Source organism: Epinephelus fuscoguttatus, linkage group LG9 (genome assembly GCF_011397635.1).
Source record: "Epinephelus fuscoguttatus linkage group LG9, E.fuscoguttatus.final_Chr_v1".
Lineage (NCBI taxonomy): Eukaryota > Metazoa > Chordata > Actinopteri > Perciformes > Serranidae > Epinephelus > Epinephelus fuscoguttatus.
The window spans coordinates 9,432,438-9,456,358 of record NC_064760.1 but is presented as its reverse complement, the minus strand read 5'-3'; the positions used below and the strand labels follow the sequence as shown (position 1 = coordinate 9,456,358).

General features: G+C 39.4%; 1 protein-coding gene across 1 annotated transcript; it reads left to right on the top strand.

Annotated features, from left to right (window-relative positions):
* Positions 1-320: 320 nt before the first annotated feature.
* Positions 321-23,675, top strand: qdpra (quinoid dihydropteridine reductase a). The gene is made up of 7 exons (XM_049585158.1): positions 321-481; positions 576-668; positions 2,623-2,719; positions 3,984-4,124; positions 11,517-11,625; positions 15,994-16,077; positions 22,514-23,675. Exons 1-7 carry the CDS (start codon positions 398-400, stop codon positions 22,614-22,616), a joined length of 711 nt encoding a protein of 236 aa, XP_049441115.1. The 5' UTR covers positions 321-397; the 3' UTR covers positions 22,617-23,675.
* The last annotated feature ends 246 nt before the right edge of the window (positions 23,676-23,921 follow it).

The window sequence follows — 23,921 nt, the reverse complement described above, 5'->3', positions numbered from 1 at the left end:
CCAGTGGGCCAAATCGGACTGGAGGTGATACATGAATTAGGTTGAGTTGAGTTAAATTACGACTTTGCTGCATTGTGATTTGTGATACTGGGCTTTACAAATAAAACTGAATTGAAGTGAATTGCTCACCAGAGGTCAAAAGTATAGTATCCTATTTTTAGATCTCAGGGACTTGGATTTTCAAATGTATTTTTCAAGACAGAAAAAATAAGGTTCACACATGGTTTTGACAATCTAGTGTTTCCGACTGTCTTTGAAAGCAGCATTAGTTCCACCAACCTGTTGCACAACTAGAGACACGCCTCCTCCTCCTCCTCCTCCTCTGTCAGTGTATTTCAGCTGAAGCTCTTCCTCAGCTCTCCCTCTCACACTGCTTACTACTAATCAAGACATAAACATGGCTGCTAACCGGGTGATCGTTTACGGCGGAAGAGGAGCTCTGGGCTCCAAGTGTGTCCAACACTTCAAATCCAAAGGATGGGTGAGTGACAACAGTTAGCGCTAGCATACATGCTAACTCTCTGCGATGCTAACTGATGAGCTAACTTATATTTCTCTCTGTGTGACATTAACAGTGGGTGGCTTGTATCGACATGGCTGCAAACGACGAGGCGAATGAAAACGTTATAGTGAAGCTGAGTGAGTCCTTCACCGAGCAGGCGGGACAGGTGAGCCAGAGATGACAGTTAGCATGGTGAAGTATAAATATGGGATGTTTCTGTCTCATTAAAGACAAGCCGAGGATCTGACAGGCAGCAGTGAAGTCGTTACGACTCAACAGCTAAAGTCTGACTGTTAATATAAATCCAGTAGCTTTTAAATAAGATTTATTTATAGTTTTTTTTTGTATTATGTTCAGTTTGGTTTGAAAATGTATATGCTAATGCTGCGTTCATGTCACATTGGAAAAGAAGGAGATAAAGAACGTGAATGCAACACTTTTAATTTAGATGTAGTTTCGACTTTTAATCATCTTTTTTGTTTTGTTTGGTGTGCTTTTTTTTTTTTTTTTTTTTTTTTAACTTTTTTACTGTCTTATTGTTGTAATTTTCTAGTTTTGCAAAACTTAATATATAATTGTTTGTGTGATCCTTAAAATTGTGTCTATCATTCCAGTTTTGCCCAGAGCTAGGCAATATGAAATATATTGCCTAGATTTTGGGTGTCGTTGTGGCGTGATATGGCATAAGTGGTGTTTTGACCTCGTTTTAAAGGCTGCATCACAGCGAATTAATGTAAAGTGTCAACTTGCCAGACTTTTCTATTTGTTTTAACGCTTCCATTAGTTGTTATATTCACATTATTGATGATCGTTTGCAAAAAAAAAAAAAAAAAAAATCATCCCTACAACTTTGTTGCACCAGAGAGGGTATTTGGTCAGAAATATTGTTATGTTCGATTTTGTCATCTAGTCCTAACATTGACTAAGTGCTTTTGGGGAGACTTAACAATATCAGGACAGATACTGTGTAATGAAATATAGCCTTAAAATATTGTGATATAATTTTCAGCACATATTGCCCAGACCTTTTGCCATGTGAACCACTTTATGCTGCATGTTTGCATGAGAGGTGCTACATATATAAGCTTGAGTTGAGTTTGATTACGACATCTCTGGTTTGGCTGCTTTATTTGATGCCAGGTGTCATCATTTCTTACAGCTAGTAAAACAATCAGAATCTAACAGTGATTTATATCAGGGTGTTTACAGGTCCTTAAAAAGTCTTAAATGTCTTAAAAGTCATTAACTAGTCCTAAATTTAAATGTTTGATGTCTTAACTACTACAAATATTTTTATCTAATTTCATTTTTTCCATTTTTTAAATTTCTTTCTGTGAAAATGAGTAAAGCCTCCCTATGTAAAAGTCCACATTTCTGCTGTTACAAATCTTTCTTAAACTATAACATTGACATTTTACTTAATACTTGCACTTACTTGTTGGCAAAATGTAGATTAACGTACTTTAATAAACATATTCTTACATAACACTTACCCCTGCACAAGACCATATATATACTACTTGCTTGCAGTGTTAACCTGCGATGCTTAAATAAATAAAACACGATTTGTCCAAAAATCTGTCCTAAATTTGGTTAAAAGGTGTCTTGAACGGGTCTTAAAAGGCATTAAATTTAACTGTCTGATACCTATAGACACCCTGATAAATGGCTTCTTCTATTTTATGAAATGATGTGATTTGTTTGCAGCCTTTTGACAATTCCATCATTCATTTTTGTGAACTTTTTATCCATTTAATGCTGGTTACAAAGTGGTCAGGTCACCCCAAGACAAATAAAAATGTGGAATATACTAGATGCTGTAATTATTATATTCTTACATGATACAGGATAATATATTAACACATTTTATGTCTTTATTTAGCCAGTTTACATGAGGTTATTAAGGCTACAAGGTAATTAAGACACTCTCTGTATTCATCTCCTACTGCAAGTGTTTTGCCCAAATTCCCGACTCTGTTTGTTGACCTGAACGCAGCACATAATGTTCATTAAACATTTCCAGCTGGTGTGTGTGTGCTGAGGAGCAGTCGGCATTTAAAAGCCATTCGCCCTGTGGTTTTATGAAAAAGGTGTTAGTAGTTATCTCTCATTTCCTGCAGGTGACGTCAGATGTGGCCCAGTTGCTAGGGGAACAGAAAGTGGATGCCATCTTGTGTGTGGCAGGAGGATGGGCGGGAGGAAGCTGTAGTTCCAAAGGTCAGAGTTCAACCCTCTGTTTGTTGTAACATTAATCATCAGCCATTTGTTTCATGCAGTCATTCATGCTTGAAGATACATGTACCCTTTCTGTATTAAAATGTCTACAAACGACTGAACCAATGTTATATATTTATTTTTAAAGTTGTGTACTTATTATCTGAAATGTTTCCAACAGTGTTCAAACACACAGAAATCTGTAATCAGTTAGTCGCCACTGCCTGTAATTGGCATCATATTCCCTTTGTTGTGGTTGTCCGCCTGAAGCTGTCATAAATTAACTCATCCACTTTTAAGTGACATTTTTACGATACACTTTTTAGATCTTGGTTGTTTTTAACTACATGGTTTAATTGAATGAAGGACTGTAGTCACCGGATGTCTGGATCTTGAGTAATCAGAAACAAGCGGCAACTCCGCTCCAGCCCCTGCTGTGCTGAACAGCATTAGAAAAACACAGATTTTGATGTGAAACTGCTTTATTCAGTGTTATTAACAGCTTTCATCACGTGATCTGTTCGTTTTGGAGAAGAAGAGACCACTGCAGATAATTCGGCTCCGAGTAATCAACTGCTACATGATCAACACTGAAGAAATCCTTGGAGAAACTGACTGCAGTAACAATTGCTCTGTCTTTTGTTATTGTTTTGACTGAGCGGCACAAATTACGTACCGTATGTTTAGATTTAAACTCTGCCTAAGTAAATTGTGCAGTAAATAGGATGCAGCCGGTTAGCCTAGCTTAGCATTAAGACTTGAAACCGTAGGAAACAGTTAGCCTGGGTCTGCCGAAGGTAATTAAATCCACCTACTCGCACCTCTAAAGCTCGCTGACTAACAGTTACCTTCTTCAGTCCATACAAAAACTAAAGTGTAAGAATTATCATAGTTTTCTGAGGGTATTTGACGGACTATTTCTTGCCTCTGAGCAGTTTACTCAATTTAGAGTCGCCAGTTAACCACAAATAAGATATGACGTGTTAATTTGTGACCTTTAGAGGTGCTGGTGGACTGATTTTGTTTCTTTTTGGCAGATCTATGCTAGCTTTTTCCTACTGTTTCCAGCCTTTGTGCTAAGCTAAGCTAACAGCTGCTGGCTGTAGCTTCATGTTGAACAGACAGACACAAGAGTGTTATCAATCTTCTTGTGTAACTGTCTGCCAGAAAGCAAACAAGCATATTTCCCAAAGTGTTGCACTTAATACGGTGACCAGTGAATTACAATAAATCTTACATTTGTAATTATTTCCCATTTCTCTCTTAGATTTATACAAAAACACCGACCTGATGTGGAAACAGAGTGTGTGGACCTCCACTATCTCCAGCCACCTCGCTTCTCTGCACCTAAAACCAGGCGGGCTGTTGACTTTGGCTGGGGCCAAAGCAGCGCTGTCAGGCACTGGAGGTAAGGCACATTTGTGTTTACCGCTCTCATCATGATGACCTGGTTTGGCAGTGTGTCACATCAGGGTTGCAGGCAGACTTTGATATATTGGAGGCTGCACTGTGCACGTGGCTTTGTTGTACAACCTGCCAATTCAGATAATGTAGGTAATAGAAAGCGCCGCGGGGCTCTGACCGGGGAATTGACATACTGATCAGAGACACGGGGGATCTCACAACAGAGCGAGGAGAACGTGTCGATAAAATGGATCCGAGAAACAAAACAAGGGGGGAAAAGATAGAATAGCTGATGAGCTTTGTGAGGCAGTGGTTTGTCCATCAGCCACCTTCTGCTCCGTTAGTGTCCTTGAGTAATTGACTCAACCCTGACCTGCTTACTCATTTCACTCCGTATAACACCAGCTGAATAATTAAAATGTAGCTGGTTGGGTTCATTAAAGCAGCAAAGGACAACACAAGTCAATAAACAAAAGACAACAAGTGAATAAGAAAGGACCAGTGCTTTTGTTTTATATAGTGCTTGTCTTAGTCCTGTGTCAAATGTCCTTTGTGCTTTTATCATATTCAGTCAACTTCATCCTGTTTTCTTTCAGTCAGGTTTTAGTTGACTAAAAGTTGGGGCATCTGAGTCAAAGAAAACCTTAACTCTTGTAGTTTTAGTCGATGAAAACTGTTGACATTTTAGTCTTTTTTAGTCAAGAGATTATATTGATCATTTCATTCAATCTAGTTCAATCAAAACCAATAACTTTGTCATTTTAGTCAAACTTTTTTGCTAATTGACTTTTTGCTCATTGTTTACAAAGTTATGTAGTCCTGATTCGGTGCATGCAGCACAGGAAACAACTGCTGCATTGAAGAAAACCATCTATAATATTTTGTCTCCTCTTTTTTGTCAATGAAACTTGATAGATTTTATTGTAAACCACATTTTAGTCAGTCAGTGTTAAATTATGTCAGTGCAGTTTTATCATCATCTTGTCTCAGTCATGGGGAAAAAAAGCTCATTTATTAACGTATTTTGTCGTAGTTTTTGTTAAAGAAATTAATACAGAACAGGACTTATGTTAAAAAAAAAAAATGCAAATCGCCTCAAGCTGACAGAGACTGATGGTTAGTAAGCTTCTGCGGAGCCACAGATAACTTCATACAACTGTTTTCAAAGGCAGAGTTGCACCTATCGTGATGAGTAAACTGAACTTTATGTGTAGAATCAATGAATGCCCCTTTAATTATGTGTTTCTAATACTTTTTTAATGTGTATAATTCATACAGTAGGGCCTTAAATGATTAGTCGATGGACAGGAAATAGCTCCGCAGCTGTCTTTACAGTTGGTTTATAGTTTAAGCCATTCATCCAGTAACACTGATATTTAAAGCTTCTGCAATAAGATAATTTCTTATCTTAACTTTTCTTTGTCCTGTGTGATTCCACTGAATATCTTTTTGGAGTTTGGGAGAAAACTACTGATTTCAAGCCTTAATATGAGGCTCTGATGGTATTGTTGCACTATTTTTTAAGCATTTCACAGACTATTGGAAAAAAATGGGCTGATGATTCGATAACGGAAATGATTGTCAGTCGCAGCATTATTAAACAAAAAAACTCGTGCATCACTTTAAAGCAAGGATTATACCTAAGTTAAGATATAGAACAACTTCTCTGTGGATTTCTGCAGAGATGTTGTTAATCATAAGTCATGTTGTGGGGATTTGAGCATCAAACAAGCTGATTTGTTGACCATACTTCTTGTCAGGTGGCAGGTTTGAAACAAACATTAACGGTAGGGTTGCAGCGACATACCAGTTTCAAGGTAAACCGTGAATAGACGTTGACAGTTATCATAACACGTGCGTTTGCTTAACTACGATTTTGAGAAAAGAAAATACAAGTGGATGGAAAATCTTACCTTTATTTTACTTATTTTCAAGGAGACTTTTTTACTCAAACTTGCATGAATTAAATGCTTTCAAGTTTTAATGATAGTAATAAACCATTTGTTCAACCAACAATAACCCTGCCATTTTCATTCCTTAAGGATCATTCTGACTGATAATAATATAAATTCTTTAATACTGTATTGCCGTGAAACCACAGTATTTTCTGAGATGGTTATCATATTGTGAAAATCTCATACCGTTGGAATCCAAATAACAGTGTACCCAAAATCTGTTGTAGTGGAAAAAAAACAACCACCACAAAATAAATGTACGACCCAAACTGTGATTTTTTTTTTATATGATAAATTTCTTTCAGTAAGAAGAGCATCATTGGTGATACTGAATTATTACTTATGCCAGGTACACACAGCACAAGAATTAAGCTGATTTGGGGCCGGACACCCCCTCTCGGCAATTGTCAGTAAAGTCCAGATTTTTTTTGATGGTTCTGAAGATCATCTCGGCAGATTTTCCTGTGGTGTGTGGGAAGTTAGTTAGTGTTTTTGACATCCCTAATCTGCTCAGGAGTCCTCCTAGCGGCACCAATGTTCCATATTCATGCCGTCTCCTTGACCTTATCCATTATTACGTTTTTTCTTTGTTAATTTCCTGTAGAAAGTAGTACAAAAACAAACAGCTAGTTGTTCCTGCCTGTTGTCTGCCTTGTAAACTCATGTTAGAATTTGCAAGATTTCCAGTTTTGAGAGTTGAGACTGTTCACAAATGGAATCTGTTATTTGTGTGCTGTTTTGGCCAAATAGTTTCTCTCCACAACTTACAGGAAAGAAACTGCTAGATTTACTGTTACATGGCGATATGGGTGGGGTCTTGCACATTTTTAACAACTGTTAAAATGTGAAAAATTGTTTAGTGAGGGCTGGCTTTAGCTTTATAAATGAATGAACTGAGTCTTGCACAAGAAACCTTATCGTCATATTTTTGGATGGCGTTCCAGTGCCTTAAATTCTCCCCAGAGTTAATCATTGTTAACATGACACCAGCCGGCCTCATGTCAGCCTCCGTGGCTGAGAGAGGCTTTGGTTTGTTGCCATGTGATGTCCATTCTCCCCCTGTGTCCAAGCTAACCATGTGATGGGCTGAGAGCCAACTCTCCAGCAGCACAAAGCCCTGGCTCAGCAGTCAGCACAAAGCAAACAAGCTCATTGGCTGCTGGCTTATGAGGAGAATGACTCAGCAGTTGTAGCTCCACACATTTTATCCACGCGGACAGATTGTGTTAACTGCACTGATGGAGTCTGGGGTTCCTAATATCTATTGTTCTCTTGTGGCTGTATTTATAGTGGAATTCTACAGAGCTGACTCCTTTTAGGGACTGTGTTTAAACACAACAGTGAAAGATACCTTATTCTCCAAAAACCCACTCATATCTATGTGGTCTAGTTAAATATAAGTAAGTATAAAGAGCTACATGTTAAGAAATATCACAAACACTGTTGAGAGGTGCTTCATCGTTTCTTTGGTTTGCGTTGATCAAACAAAGGGAGTAAAATGTTAATAAGCGTCGACCTAATCCAGTTCATCTCAAATTTATCTCAAACAAGAAAAGCAGATTAGGGTAATGAATTGACTTTAAAGATTGTTGTGAATTAGTTTTATGAATGAATACCAAGTTAAATGTTGGAAACATCATTAGCAGATTTAGGAGATAATCAGCCGAGTATCACGTCAGCAACTAAAGAGGTGAAAATGTAAGATAATTTGGGGATTGAGAGAATGTTCTCCTCAGTGAGCAAAAACATGTTTTCTGTTTTGAATCAGTCACCAATTACAATATGAAATTCCAAACCAAACTTTAAAAACCAAGAAAAGATTTATAAACCTCGTGCAAGGCTTTTTAATAATCCTAACCTCTGATAAAGGGTTTAAAACAGAGGTTGAAGCCCAGACAGAGAGGGGTCGTTTCTGTGCTCTCCACGTGACTTTTTAATCTCCAATCTGATAATCCACCATGCAAAAAATAGCTTTCAGTGTCTGGATGCACAGTAAACTATGTCATTTATTCTATTCAAGCACCGCTTTGCCTCTTAGTGTTCATACAGAATTCCAGCCAAGTTTAATCTCATAGTAGGAGCAGAAATACTCTGCTGTGCTGCCTGTTTTAATTCATTAAATCTCTCCCTTCACCTAACTGTTACATGAATGACAAAGCTGACGTTAGCTAGCTAATATTTGACTTGTCCAAAGCATAGACTGTAAATAAAGAGGCAATGGAACAAGGTCAACACACCCGTCGTAAAGTTTGATCAAAATGCACACATCACAACAATGACATGATATACCTGAAAAGAAAAATGTACTAATAATGCTCCAGTTACCAAATAATGCATTACGGGTTAAACCAAACTACATTATCTGCTATTTGTGTTAATAGTGGACTTGATATATTCCACCCAGTGATAACTCTGAAACACATTTTTTGCTTTTGATTGGATAGTACTAGAGATATTTCCTAGCAACAAATTAGTGTTGCACGGTATACCGGTACTAAAATAGTACCGCGGTACTAGAATATTTCAAACGGTACTATACTGCATTTGGAAAATACCGGTACTTTGAAATTGATTCAATTTATTCATTTAGTTAATTTATTTTACTCATTTATGCACACAAACGCCTTTCTTGTTCCTGTTGGAGCACAGATTGCACAAGTGGTGTGTATGACAACACCTGTATCAACATTCGCAGCTGGCGCACGTGAAAAAAGACAAGAGAAAGTCTGCCTCGCAAAGGGAGACAACACGAGACAATACCAACTTGGTGAAACATTTGAGCAACCAAACCGTGACATCCGTACCGAGGTACTTACCAAACCATGATTTTTTGGTACCGTTACACCCCTACTATTTATTGTTCTAAAGGTTTGTATCCAAAAGAACTTTTCTTTAGGAAAGGTACCGAAGAGTATCGAAATTCATATTGGTATCGGTACCGAAACAAAGATTTTGGTATTGTGACAACAGTACAACAAATTTACACATTACTTAAGTCTTAGAGCGTGTCCACAAAGAGTTTTTCTTCAGCAGAAAAGTGGTGGCAGGGTGCTGGGGAGTGCTTATCCCAGTACTACATTAAAAAGTGCTTTATTTTATTGAGGCGCCGTGTGTGGGTTTTGTTTCTATGACAACATATCTTGACATTAAGGTGAGCCAGGTAGCTAAGGCAAGGCTACGTTAACAGGGGGTTCACAGTTCACAGTTAACAACAAGCTTACAGTACATTCATTGATAAAAGATCAACACTCGCAAGCAAAATTCAATGTCCCCTGGCCGATCTGCTCCCATGCTTTTTGTGTTTGCTGTGACAGTCACCCAGCTAATAGTCTCGCTCACCAGACCTTTCTCAAGAAAAGAAAGGTCTGGCTGCGCTGACTCTCACTTTAAGATTGGAGAAAAAAACACCCCGGCTGCTTGTATTTCTTTCAACCAATCACAGTCGTTCTGGGCGGTGCCACAGCAACAGTGCGCTTGCAAAAATATTGCCGGGGGAAACAGGTTTTGGTGTAACACGCCCACAAAAATATCGCCTACAGGACGCGAACCATGGCAGAAAAATGGCTACATCCCCGCAAGATCAAACACCGCAAAAGTTAGTAAAGGATGTGTTGAAAACAGTTGAAAACTGCTACACAACTGGAGGTGGTAGGGCGGGACTTCAGCGGGTGGCTCATTCTGCCCAATGAGAGGCTGATCTCTGGAGCGAACTTCCGCCCACTCAGACTACCCAGCTAGAGGAGCGGCAGTGATGTCACCAGCCTCTCTTTGAAATGTTCCATGATTTTCATCTAGAAGTGCTCGGAGCGGCTGCACAATAAAGCCAGAGCACTGATCAAACATGCTGAAAAACAACGCAGAGGTCGACGCATGAGGCTGCATAAGTTCTCCTCAATTGGAACAATTGAAAAAAGATGCCAATGCACAGAAATAAAACTCACTGGACACAGGCCCTTAACCTTTACAAACAGATACCTGCTTGTGCATGCAGAATCTGTGGGAAGATTTTGGCATCTGAAACATTCTGGTTTCAGTTTGTAGTTGGAGTGATATTGAATAAAGTAAACAGTCTGTGTGGAAAGCAAAAGAGGCAGAACACTATAGTAATAGAATGAATGCCAATTTATTCCCATTGTAAGGCTATCATCTTACAGCTTTTCATTTTATTTATCTGCATTCATAGGCAGATATCTTACAAGTTCTTCTTTCAACTCCATTCTTGTATCTCAAGTTGCTAATCAGACTGTAAACAATGACTGGCACATGGTAGAGGACATCTTTGCCTGGATATCCTTCATCCATTGTCCGGATATCTGCTGGCTGCACCAGAACCCCTGAAATACCGACCGTTGTCCTCAGAGGTTTTAAATGTGTGTTTAAATCATCACATGTATCAACATTAGCCTCAGTTTTCTTTATAATAAGCTGCAATATGAGTCAAAAATTATTCCCAAGTGTCTCTTGAAGATATTAAGTCATCTCTTTTTGTCTCTCGGTCTAAGTTGTTTGGAAAATCTGAATAAACTTAATTGTTGTGTATTGTTTTGTTTGTTGAATGTGGGAGTTTTACACTCACACAGCCGATTATGGCCCAGTACCCATACGGCAGACTCTGTCTTTTTAACAAACTGTCGCTTGAAGTGAGACTAATGTAAATCTATAACTTTAATTACTCTGAACTTCCCTTCTTTAGTGAGAGCAGCTTTGGTTTCAAGGACAAAGATAATTAGGAGATGTAATTGATGATGGCTGCACATTGGCTCATCAACCTGTGACCTGTCAGGTGCAGGGTAACTAAAGCTGGAGGCTAACCTGGTGGTTTATGCAGCAAATCAAAGCCGCGTTTACTTCACTGTCCTTGGACTGTTGCACGACTGGCAACCCTAACTCAAGCTTCTTTTGATGTTTCTCTTGGGGAAAAACAAAAGCTTGTAATAAAAGCCCTGTCACCACCCCTTGTTCCCATTGGTCAGATCTCTGTAAGCCTGTCATAAGATTGGTTTAGTAGGGTGGGCAGATAGTTTGCATTCTTCAGGGAAGCTTGTCAGATGTTGTGGGGGGGAGAGGAACTTACTGTTTCCAGATGCTGAAACTACAAAACAACATAACTTTAACTAAGGCTGTAGAAACATGGTGTAAGAAAAACAGACTAGAAAGAAAATGACAAGTAGTGAGGGATGTTTTCTATGTAGTACTTTGAACTGAATGAGATTTGTTTGCATCCTGTGTATCAGAGCCGTCCTACAACACAAACACACCTGATTCAGTTTTTAAAAGTCTCAAGATGTTCCCTCCATAGATTCTCCAATTTCTCTCCACTTGACCTCTTTCTGCTAAATCAATGTCATCCACTGCTGGGCACAGTGTGTGCTGCATCTGATGTGAGCAAACTGAATTTCCCTCCAGGACACTAACAGAAATGTTCTATCTGTATCCTCCAGGTATGGTTGGATACGGCATGGCCAAAGCTGCCGTCCACCAGCTCTGTCAGAGTCTCGCAGCAAAGAACAGTGGGATGCCATCAGGAGCTGCTGCTGTGGCTATACTACCGTAAGTACTGCAGAGAAACGTTGTGTACACACATGGTCATGATAATTTGATGATTTTAAAACAGACCTTTGGTAAATACCCTCCATCTGTAGGCCTGAGAGGTGGCCCTAAAACCTCTTTTGGCTTTTTTGTTTTGTAGCAGCTGCAGTCAGCGTACATTCACAGCAGGTAAAATCAACGGTGTAGAAATGTCTTTACTTCTCAAACCTGCAGCAGTGATTTCTCTCGGTCCTGTGAAATCCTGTGTCCTGCATCCCTGACACATTTTAAAGGACGCAGTAAACTCAATATCTATGCATCCTAGGAACACACCATATTATTTTCCCCAATGTTGCTACATTGTGAACAGAGTCTGTGCTGGAATCTTAGAGACAGTGATGTCGCATGACCTTACTTATTCTGAATGTATTTTTCATGTCACAGAAAGAGAGTGAAACTTGTTTTGGATGCCATTGTCATACTGTCAGCAATGTGTTGGTGTTTCTGACACCTGCCCGCTGTCTTTCTGGCTATTTGCAGCTCTGTGTGCCGTCATTACCTGGCAGTGACAGCAGGGCGGAGGTCCCAGGGGACCGCCGTCAAAGACCTTATATTTTTAGGTTTTAAAATGTACCCGAATTCACAAATATGTAGGAAATTACTACATATATTCCTGTTATCTTACATTTAACCGACGCTATATTCAGTTATGCTGATGATGCTTTACTGTCCAGGGTAAGCCCCATGCTATTTGAGATCCCTCTTTGTTCACTGCCTCACTTAGTGAAAGGAAAGAAGGAGGATATTTCTACTTCTCAAAATGTTGAACTATAAAATGTAAACAGTATCTTATTTGAATGTTTATAGATTATCACATAGTAACACAATCATACGTTACATTTGATTTATTTGATTCTGTGTACATGATTTTGGTGTTCTCTGTACTCAACGCAGGATGTGACATTTGTATAATGTTTTGAGCACAGACTTTAAACACAAATTTTATTGGGGTTGAGGTGCCCACTAGCTCACCTGGTAGAGCAAGCCCATGCACTAAGGCTGTGTCCTTGCTGCAGCAGCTGTGGGCTTCATTCCAACCCTTGACCTTCTGCTACATGTCATTCCATACTCTCTTCCCCCTAACTGTCCAATCAAATAAAGGCAAAAAGCCCCCAAAAATTATGGAAATCCCACCCAAATTACGACCTGTGAGTCTGAGGACTCACTCCATTGAAAACCGATCAACATCACACTGCAGCATGATACAGCTACCTACTGTTAATGTATATGTGAGTGTTTGATACTCAAAAGACAGATTTTCATTGGAGTCTCTACAGTGAAATAAGCACCTTGCTACAAACCAAGTCCCATTCATTTTGCACACAACTGATAGCTGCATTTTTTTTTAACTACTTTGTCTCAAAAAGGGTGTTTAGCTTTAAATTCCACCTGCGTCTGTAGAAAATGTGAAGCAGTTTATGCAGTTAGGATTAGCCGATTAATCTTACTACATAATGATGAAAACTCTGTCTGTGTGTGTGTGGGTGTGTCTGTTCCATATTTTTCTCCTCACTGATTTGGTCAATCCATGTGAAATTTGGCACAGTGGTAGAGGGTCATGGGAGGATGCGAATGAAGCAATATTACATCAATTGGCCAAAGGGGGGCGCTATAGCAACCGATAGAAATTGCAAACTTTGAATGGGTATATCTCATGCCCCGTATGTCGTAGAGACTGAAAAAGGGACCAATATCTAAAGTTCCCTCTTGGCAAAAGTTGGAAAACTTACTAAAACTGAGCTTCTATAAGGCAATGAATATTTCGGGGGGCGTGGCTCATCACATAAAGGTGTATAACATCTCAAGGGTTTCACCCATCTCCACGCAACTTTGTAGGCATATGACCACACATAATTTGAGGGGACCCCTCCATTATTGACCCCATCAAACAAAATGGGGGCGCTAGAGAGCTAATTTCTTATCTAGGCCTAACCGCCATATAGATTTTTACTAAACTTGGTAGATATGTAGAACAGGACGCCTCAAGGTGACTGGAGAAATTTAACTCTAATTGGCAACTGGGTGGCGCTATAACAACAGCAAAATGCTTAAAAATGGCTAAAATGTGACCAATCGCTGTGGCTCCCCCTGTGGACCAATGTTGTTGTTTTTGTTTTAGCCCACTAACTATCCCACTATTGCCAATGGTACTACTGTATTTTCAATAAAGCAATTGTACTATCAAATTCACAAAAACTCTGTCTGAATACATTGCTCTTCTTAATGGGTTCAGTTGACTATTTAATCTGCAATTTCCTATGACCTGTATCCCAAACACACACCATGTGAAACTGTACGTGGGCAACTGTGCACTCAATGGGTATGAACTAGTAGACAACTATTTTGATAATAACTTACTTGTCATTAGCAGATTCTAACATTTGTTGTGTTTGATACTATTTTGATGATGATAAACTGAGCAGCTTTTGCCTTTGGCCTGTTAGAGGGGTAAAACAAGAAGTTTGAAGACGTCACCTTGGGCTTTGAGAAACATTTTTTACAGTTCTCTGACATTTCATCGGCGGCTGCAGCCTTAATATTTACAGCCCCTGCAGTTAAAAGTTTTAGGCCTTGGGCTGCCACTAAAATGAGGAATAAGTGAAGTGAAGAGAAAGTTTAATGCTTCACCAGACAACCTTGTACAGTATGTTGTCGGCTGGAGCAGCAAAGGGAAACTATTAGATTTCCTCGAACATGATGCCAGTAAACTGAAAAGAGCACATCCATGTTTACCGAGCTGGACTGTCTGTGGTGCTTTATGACAAAGAGATGAGAGGTTCCTTTGTTTCTTTTTCCCCTGGATGGAGCGCGTTATTGTGTGTTATTTTATTAGCCATCGTTTGCAGAATAGAGTCCATGTCCAGCAGCAGAATGTTATTAATACAATGGGATAAAACAGGTCATAGTTAGTGTGGATGTGAATCTCTTTTTTGGTCACAGCTTTAGCTTGTGCTTTAGGTTAGGGAATTGGTGTATATATAAGAAAGCTCTTGCACAGTGCAGCTTTAAAGGGGGTTATGCTTTTCCTTATTTTCTGTCATATATATAATGTCAACATGTTGAATGTTCATATAAAACATGTCCAAAGTTTCAAATAATGACATAAACATATTAGAAATAACCCCTATGAGCAAAACCTTAATTCTTCAGACTGCTCTAAATACTGTTTCCAACATTTGTTTTCTACTTTTGAGACAAGATCAGCTCATGCCAAATTTTTTTTTTTTTGTCACCTGCTCCAGGCACGCTACTCAAGTGTTAACATTAGATGATCTACACTGGTACATGAAGCTGCATGCTAACGTGTTGCTGTTGTTGTTTATTTGTCCCCAATTTTGGATTGTTTTCCTGCTGGAACATGTCTGGTTGTGTTCCTTGGATTTTATTGGCAATTTTCCACAGTAGAAAGTGCAGCTATTCTGTTTTACAGTCAATCCACGGCTGCTGTATTGGTGCAGAGATGTGGAGATACGAAAGACACATAAACTTTGACCAATCAGAGCAGTGCTCCAGCACAAACAGTACGAAACAGATGTTTTTTTCACGCATGTAAACATGTTCTAGTAGAAACCCACAATACAAGTGTGAACCTGAAAACGATAATAGGTGCAGGAATAAAAGGTGGATAAGGCTAGATCTATAGTTGTGCACATGATCTGTTGCACGTACTGTCCTCTTGCACCATCGCCTCCTCTGTGCGCTTATTGAATTTAAAACCAGTGGGGGGTTTTTGCACCGTCATCGTGAGAAGCCAGAAATGGGTTTTCAGGGGGGTATCCTGCTCCTGCTCCTGCTGTCTCTCTCTCTGTGGTGTATTTTCCACCAACATGAGGCTGGACTGAGTCTGCCTCTCCAGCATGCTGTCACATCTGTTCAGCATTAGCCCCATGACTTGCATTTCTGTTACAGCCTGCAACCCCCAACCCCCTGCTCCTTCTATACCATCACATACCAGCTCTATACTGTGTAGGCCAGGTAACAGGAGAGTGTTCCTGTATTTAAATGTATGTTTATAGGTTGTACACTGTGACTGCTCCTCCCAGAATACTACAGTACACCAAGGATGGGATGTTTTGTTGTTTATAAGCAATTACACAGAGACACTACATGTTAATATGAGAGCAGTTGTACTAAAGAGGACAAGAAAAGCGTGCCGGGTTGAATTGCTAAGTGATATTTGAAGTCATGAATATGATAATAAAACAGAAACACGATTGTTCCTTTCCATCATGCGCTCTGTGTGTGTGGTCTGTGTGTGCCTGCCAGCCCGCCTTTCGTCTTTATCTCCTGCTACTCACCCTCTGATTGTCATCTGGCTTAATTTGACAGGGTTACCTTGGATACGCCAATGAACAGGAAGTTCATGCCTGACGCGGACTTCGGCTCCTGGACACCGCTGGAGTACATCGCAGAGTGAGTGCTGAGGCGAATAATGATTCATAATCTTATTTACAGGCTGCAGAGAGCTCTGTAACATGCTCATATCTGCTTTTATCTATATAATGTAACCAAGTGGTTGACTCATGTCTTCTGCTCGAGTCATAATTTAAAAAAATTTAAATTCTAAACTGCCGTTTGTAATGTTTGTATTAGGCATTGAAAATCCACCATAAAAACATCACTCAGTGACTTTCATATATCTTTTTTAATTAAAGGTGTGTAGGATTTGTCCGTCGGCTGAAATGGAATATAATACTCATAACTATGTTTTCTTTAGTTAAGTTTAAGTTTATTTCCTTTATTAATCCCCCTGAGGGGAAATTCAATGTTTTCACTCTTGCTTGTCAATTACACACAGGTCCTAAAGACACACACATGCACAAACAGGACCTATACATGTGTGTGTATAATCACATAGTAATATATATATATATATATATATATATATATATATATATATATATATATAGTAATATAATAGTGTATAATCACCTCAAAATAAGAACTGTTGTGTTTTTTTGTTATCGTACAATGAGCTGTTTATATATGAAACAGGCTCTCTTCCCATAGTCAGCTATGTTGTTTGTACTGTCTGCCCAGAGCAGACAAATCAAACATCGACTCTAGATAGGGCCGTTGCTGGACTGGCATCCGTAGTTCTTTTACGAGCTTGGCAAATGTGAGACGTTTTAGTTGGTTACTGTGAGGAAGTCTGCCTGTTTCAGTTTCCTTTTAATATAACAGTTGTCAAGCCCCTTTACAGTTTTGAGTTTTGCTCCTTGGGTGGCAGTCATGGTCATGAAGTGGTTAGCATCGTCGCCTCACAGCATGAGTGTTCCTGGTTCAAACCTAGGATGGGGGGGTTCAGTGTTCTATCCAACTGTTTTGTTTAATCTGCCACGTGCAACCGTATCCTTTACATCTACTGATCTCCTTTATTTCCCAAAATGCCTCACAGCTACAGTTGGTAACTTCTATAAAAACAACTTTTGTGTTGTATTTGTTGAAACTGTCACAATATCCTTAAGGAGGAAATGAGATCTATAAAAGTCTATGAAAAGAATCGTCCCTCCTCCTTCCTACTGCTTCTAATGGTGTTCACTAGAGTCGACCGCGGCACACCAAAAACAACATGTCGGAGCCAAGGAGTCTCTAAGACAGCTGTCAGTCATGTCAATCAGTGCTCGTGAGCTTCTGTCAAACTGTCAAATTGGCAGCACTGATCATATGTAAGTCAGTATTCTGTTACTGCATTGTCTATTTGTCACCTCAAATGTTTTCAGGCACATATTTTAGTGTACTGTTTGTGACCTGGCTGCCATGTTGGAAACAGTCGACTGAAGGACCAAGCACTACCACCGGCTGGACTAACTTTCTCATTTTGCAGCTAAACAGTACACTAAAATATGTTACTGAAAACATTTAAGGCGAGAAATAGGCAATGCCGTAACATAATCTTGATTCAGATTTGATCAGCACTGCCTAGTTTGACAGTTTGACCTCAGTTCATTAGCTGTGTTGGAGACATCTCAGCTCTGATTGGTCATTTTCGTCCACATGCAGTAAGGCCATTAGAAGGGCAACAAGACAATGAAGTAGGTAGAGAAATGTGATTTATTTCACAGATTATCTGTCTCATCAAGTGCGGTGTGAATATAGTGACAGATTGAGCAAATACCTATGCATCTATTTTCTAAAACCACTTATCCTCTTAAGGATCTTGGGGGGCGTTGCATTTTCAAATACACACACGATATTCCAAATGTTCTCCATCTTTTTAGGCGAGAATGCAACATACAGAAGACTCTTATCTGTGCCCATAACCAGTGAACTAAGATCAATTGTGTTATTCTCAAGTTGAGTCTGAGAGCATAATCATATGTGTTTCATTCTCCATGCACAGGCATTTTACGTGTCTCTGATCACAGCCGGCACCCCGCCGACACTGAAACATGTCTTTGCTGTCCTGTTAAGGCTACTGCCGACAAATTAAATTTTTCTTTGATTGTTCAGTTTCCAAAAAAGCTCTTTGATTCTGAGGAGCTGACACACTAAACATCACATTTACCTTTTTGATGCGTCAGATCACAGAAACATTTTCAGCTATCAAACCACATTTAAGTTGCTGGAAATACCTGACAGTCAGTTGTGCACGAGAATGAACTGCAGATGAGCACAGCATACAAAGTATATTACCATTAGCTATTTTAACCAACAATCAGTTATATCAGGTAGGTTTTTTACTGTTTTAAAATCATATATATTGTTTTACATTACATTAAATTACAGTAATCAAACAAATAATGGGTCTTTATGTGGTTTTATTAGACCCAGGCTATTAGGCCGGGAGCCAGGTCCAGCCCTCATAATGTTTCCTGCTACCTTTTCTTCATTATTATTTCGTGTTAGCCTACACCTTGGGCCATCCTATGTTGATAGCGAGCACCCAACTTGGGACTGTTTGCTGTCAGGGGACTTTTTTGGGACCTGTTTCTGGCAAAAATTATGTAAATGCAAATATTAGGGCACTACAACGGCATAAATAGTCTTACAAGTATGAAATTTGACTATGAAATTTGAATTGAGTATCCTGACACAAAGGGGAAAGTAGCAAAGTGGGGGCTTGCTGCCATTTTATTTCAAAGTATCACACACAACATCCCCCCAAAAAACAAAAAAAATATGATTGTCTGTTTGATAAATTCTCATCAAAAATGATTATTTTCATCACTATGTGTTTAATATCACTGCTTCACTTGTACATAGAAAACTTCCCAAGTTGATAAGCTTCAATTTGAGCCCTAGCTGAAAATTACACTTACTTTGAGTGTAATTAAGTGTAATTGAGTGTAACAGAATAGAATTTTTAGTACTAGCCTTCCAGAGAGTCTGCTTGCCAGCAATGTGAATGTGTACATGTTATATATGTCATATATTGGTGTTTGGTGATTTATTCATGTCAACTTAAATAGACAATTGAAATGTGACATTTCACCACAAGATGGCAAAATAGATCTACTCTGGTCGAGCAGTGCACTGTGATTGATGGCACAGGTGTGTGTATAGGTTTGCTTTTCTTGCCTGCTCATCCCTGAACCCCATCCATATTTTTCTGTCTGTGTAGTGTTTCGTTTATGACATGTATTCTCTTACTTATGTAACCCACATACATCTAAGATTTATTCTTATTCCACATAACCAGTTTACTTGATGCAAAATATCTTAATGTAGTTGTTTGTCATGTTAAGGAGCTACAATCATTAAGTGAGCAGTGTAAACTTTTTTCTTAGGATGAATTTGTGACCGTCAAATCTAAGGCAAACATCTTTCCAATATTTCTAGAACTTCAGTAGGAGAAGAAAATTTGATATAAATCCACTGAAGTTTCACTTCACATTTTATGAACGCTTTAAAACAACTGAAAAAATCATCCAACACCTGGACTGTATTACTTGATTTTAATGAAATTTTAATTAATCTAAGTAATAAGTTTATTGGAAACTGTGTGTGTTTAGGAGTCCTGGAACTCCCCTGAATAAATGCCATGTGCATTGAGACAGAAGTTTGTGTTTACACTGTGTGTAGGCCAGAGGAGATTAGATGGGATTTGATCCAGTTTGATAATCCCCGAGGAAACAGATGAGCATCTGAGGACAGAAATAGAAGCAATCTGGATGGCGGGAAATGAAAAGAGGCGGCACTCAGGGCTTCATTGTCCCTTTTTCTATACTCTGTCGAGCTTCATTCATAAAACCTGTGCATGACTGTTCGGTGGAGATGTTATCTATAGTACATGTCATTACTTTAAAAACACGGATTGTCACATTTATTATTCAACATCCAGAAAATATGGAGGACCCAGGCTGCAAATCTGTTTGTCAGGTAATGTTACCCTCTGTCCAGTGAAAATTTGAAATCATGTCCAGATCCTAATGCTAATTGTGGCTGGTTTAAGAATTTTCAATACGATAGCAGAGTTTTGGCGCTAACAACCCCTTTACAAACCCTTTTTATTATTTCCCAAAGGAGCCAAACATAATGTCAAACTGTCTAAAATGTGCAGCTATACAAGAACTTTGAAAATACAGTCTAAATATGGCAAAATTTTGATTAAAATGAGCGGACATCCCGTTAAAGAATAAATAAACAATTCAACCAAGCATTCAGTGCAAGTGCAAGTTTCAGTTTTGGCAACTTTAGACACATTTTTTCAGTCAGCGCTGAATGAGAGTTGCTGCACATTTCTAATGACAGTCCAAGTAAATGTCATGCCATGGCAACTGAAAAATACTTGTTTCTGATTGGCTGTTAGGTTTAGGTAGAACAGCTCAAACATTCTGTTTCCAATTAACTTTTAACAACTGTTCTAAATCACTGCACAAGTTAAAGTCGCCTGCAGGTAACTATGGCAACAACAGTAATGCCTAGTCACCAATCTCAGTGATTAAACTTGTCTGGGATAAACTGAACTACATGGATGATTGTTAAAGCACAAACAAAGTAATTTAACATATATATTGTAAATAAATAAATACATTGCATCTTACTTTAATTTTTTTTTTTATTAATTTAAGGTCATGTATTTAAACTCAATGTGAAGTGAATATACAAAAGAGACTAAAATATAGGAGTGCTAAATGAAACTATAAGGTTAATTTCTGGGGCAGGCAGTCTTGTTTTTTAGGGACTATTGTGTAGAGTAAAACAGAGAATGATAATAAAATGATAACAATAAAATGTATCTGATCTGTTATATAACAAAGGCTATATAGCAATTCAAACAAAGCAACAAAAAGAAAGTTAAACATGGAGCAAATACAGGCCACTGAGTCCTCAAACAGAAACATACCAAGGAACACGAGACAATTTAGGGTAAAACAAAAGCCATTTCGAAAAGATGGGTCTTCAGTTGTAAAAGATGGATGGTAAATGGACCTGCATTTGTATAGTGCCTTTCTAGTTATCCAACCACTCAAAGCGCTTTTTACACTACGAGTCACATTCACCCATTCACACACATTCATACACTGGTGACCGAGGCCACCGTTAACACACTCACACACTGATGGAACAGCCATCTGGAGCAATTTGGGGCTCAGTTTCTTGCTCAAGGATGCTTCAGCATGCGGTCTGTAGGAGCCGGGGATCGATGCGCTGATCTTGCGATTGGTGGACGACCCGCTCTACCTTCTTAGCCACAGCTGGCCCAAAAAGATGGTAAACCTAATGGAAGAAAGTTCAACAGTGTTGGTGCCACTGAAGGCGACATGACCTTTTGCTTTGAGTCTGGTACATCCTGTTCTGAAGACTGAAGAGACATACTGACTATATATGGATGGAGGAGATAACTGATATATTCAGGTGCCTGACTGTGGAGGGCTCTATACGTGAGAACAAGTATTTTGAAGTGAATCCTGAACCTGATGGAGAGCCAGTGTAAAGAAACTAAAATTGGAGTGATGTGGGTCGACCTGCTGGACGTGGTTAACAGCCGAGCAGCAGATTCAGAGAAAGTTTGTTTAGACAAATAAAGAGAGAGTTATAGTAGTCCAGTCAGGAGGACGCAAAAACATGGATAATCATCTCTAGCTGAGGTCGCAACACTTTGCAATATTTCTTAGCTGAATATAACAAGTACAGGTCAGTGATTGGGGACACAGTGGTAATATAGCATGCATCAAAGCCACGAGGCCACCAGGATGACCCCTTAATATACATATATCCCATGTGTCCACCTCCTCCCCTCCCACCCAGACACAAACTCTTTAAAACACTCCCCTCTGGCAAGAGGCTGCAGTCCATCAGGACCAAAACCTCACGCCACAAAAACAGTTTTATTATTTTCCGCTTGCAGCTGGCCTCATCGACAAGGTCTGGTATCCCCACTAACACCAACTCCTGTCACTCCCCCCCTCCCCCAACACTGACGTTATTACATCCATATATGTGTTATGTATGCACATTGTGACTTTAACACTGAATATTGCACCTTTTTATGCTTCACGCTGTGTACCGCTGCATAATGCTTGGAAGATTTTGCACAAACTAAAAACTGCACAACTCTTTCAGTTTAATTCACATATGTTGTATGTATTTTTTAAAATAGTATTTTCTCAAATTCTTACTGTAACTTTATTCTGTCCTATTTTTGCGTCTCTTGATTTTTGCAATATTTGTTTTATTTTTGATTACATTTCCTCTTACTGTGTTTCTATATACTGAATTAATACTGTGCAATGAAGCCGATTGTGATTCTGATGTTTGTATGATAAGGTACTGCATAGATTCATGTAGAGACACACAGGGGATATAAGGTATTTGAACACAGGAGAATAGACGTGTAAAGAAATAATGTTGGCGCTTGGGCTTCTTTTTCGAATAACGTTTCCATGTCTTTGTTTCACTCCAGAATGTTCTTCGGCTGGGCCACAGGAGTGGACCGACCAGCCTCAGGAACCCTGATGCAGCTGCTGACCTCCGGAGGCGAAACTCAGGCTGTGCCCGCGCAGTAGAGGACAGAGTGGAGCTGTGGAGACGGTGATGGGGGGTTGGGAGGCAGAGAGAGAGATGGGGAGATGGAGAAGCCCAGAGATATAGACGGGTAGAAAGAGGAAGAGGAAGAGGAAGAGGAGGATATGAGGAAGGAGAGTTGGAGATAGGAGATAGGAGGAGTGATGAAGAGAGTTGGAGGGTGTAGAGGTGAAGAGGAGAGATGGTGACAGGGAGAAACTGGATAAAATAAGGAGGTGGAGAGGAGAAGGCTAGATGGGCTTGTTTTGGAGGGGTGAGGAGGAGGAGAAGGGGGGGCTTTGATTGCAAATGCAGCCTCAGAGCGCCATCTAGCTGTAAACCCCTACAATGATCCTACTGCAACAGTCAGACTGTGTTACACCTCCAGTTATGGTGTGGACACACTCTCCACTCTTGCACAACAATTCTGAAGCCAAAACAGTTCTCTGTCAAAGATCAGTGAAGTGTGTTTAATGGAAATATGTCTTGTCAGTATATGTGTGTGTGTGTGTGTGTAGCTGTTTTTTGGTCAGGACCGAGTGGAAGCAGTTGCTGATTAAGATGCATTCATAATTGGTTACACCACACATTATAATTCTGTGTCACAGCAGTGTTATTACAGTAATTATAATGGAGGAAAACTGCTGAAAATAAATGAGCTGTCTTCCCCCTCAAGGATTTCACCCCTGTCCTACAAGATATATATCAACAACTTCAAACATAACTACAGTCACTTTCTTTACCATCTGTGGAATCCAACACATGGCGGTGTCAGTCCAGTACAACACGTGAGATCTGTAGATTTTTTTTACCATGTGCTGTTTATCGTCCCTGAAAGTCTGCTGCCACCGCGGGGAACTTCAGAGTCAAAGAAAGCTGCTGTCTTCTTCTCAAAACGGACAATACGGTGTAAAGTGGAGTGGCCTTATTTTATGTTTGCTATCAAGTCAAAGTGTCCTTGGTGTCCGCGGTGTGAAAAGGGTGCTCTGTTCCTGTTGTGGGTTTTCTAAGTCGTGTATTGTAACTGTGTCAAATTCCAAATAAAATACGTGTGAAGGATCGATTGGAGGTTCAGAGTTTGTTCTTGACCTTGGGAACAGCAGCTGACGAAAGAATCTCACTTCAAGGTTCTTTTTAGTGCCAAGTCTGGAGCTTTAAATTATAACATGTTCAAAACCACTCTGTATCTACTGTATAGTGCATTATATTTACTGGGAACCATTTCATTTGAGCACGCAAATTCTGAGTTTGAAATGTTTGCACAATATATTACCTTCAGAGATGCCATCAATGCATGCACACTACAC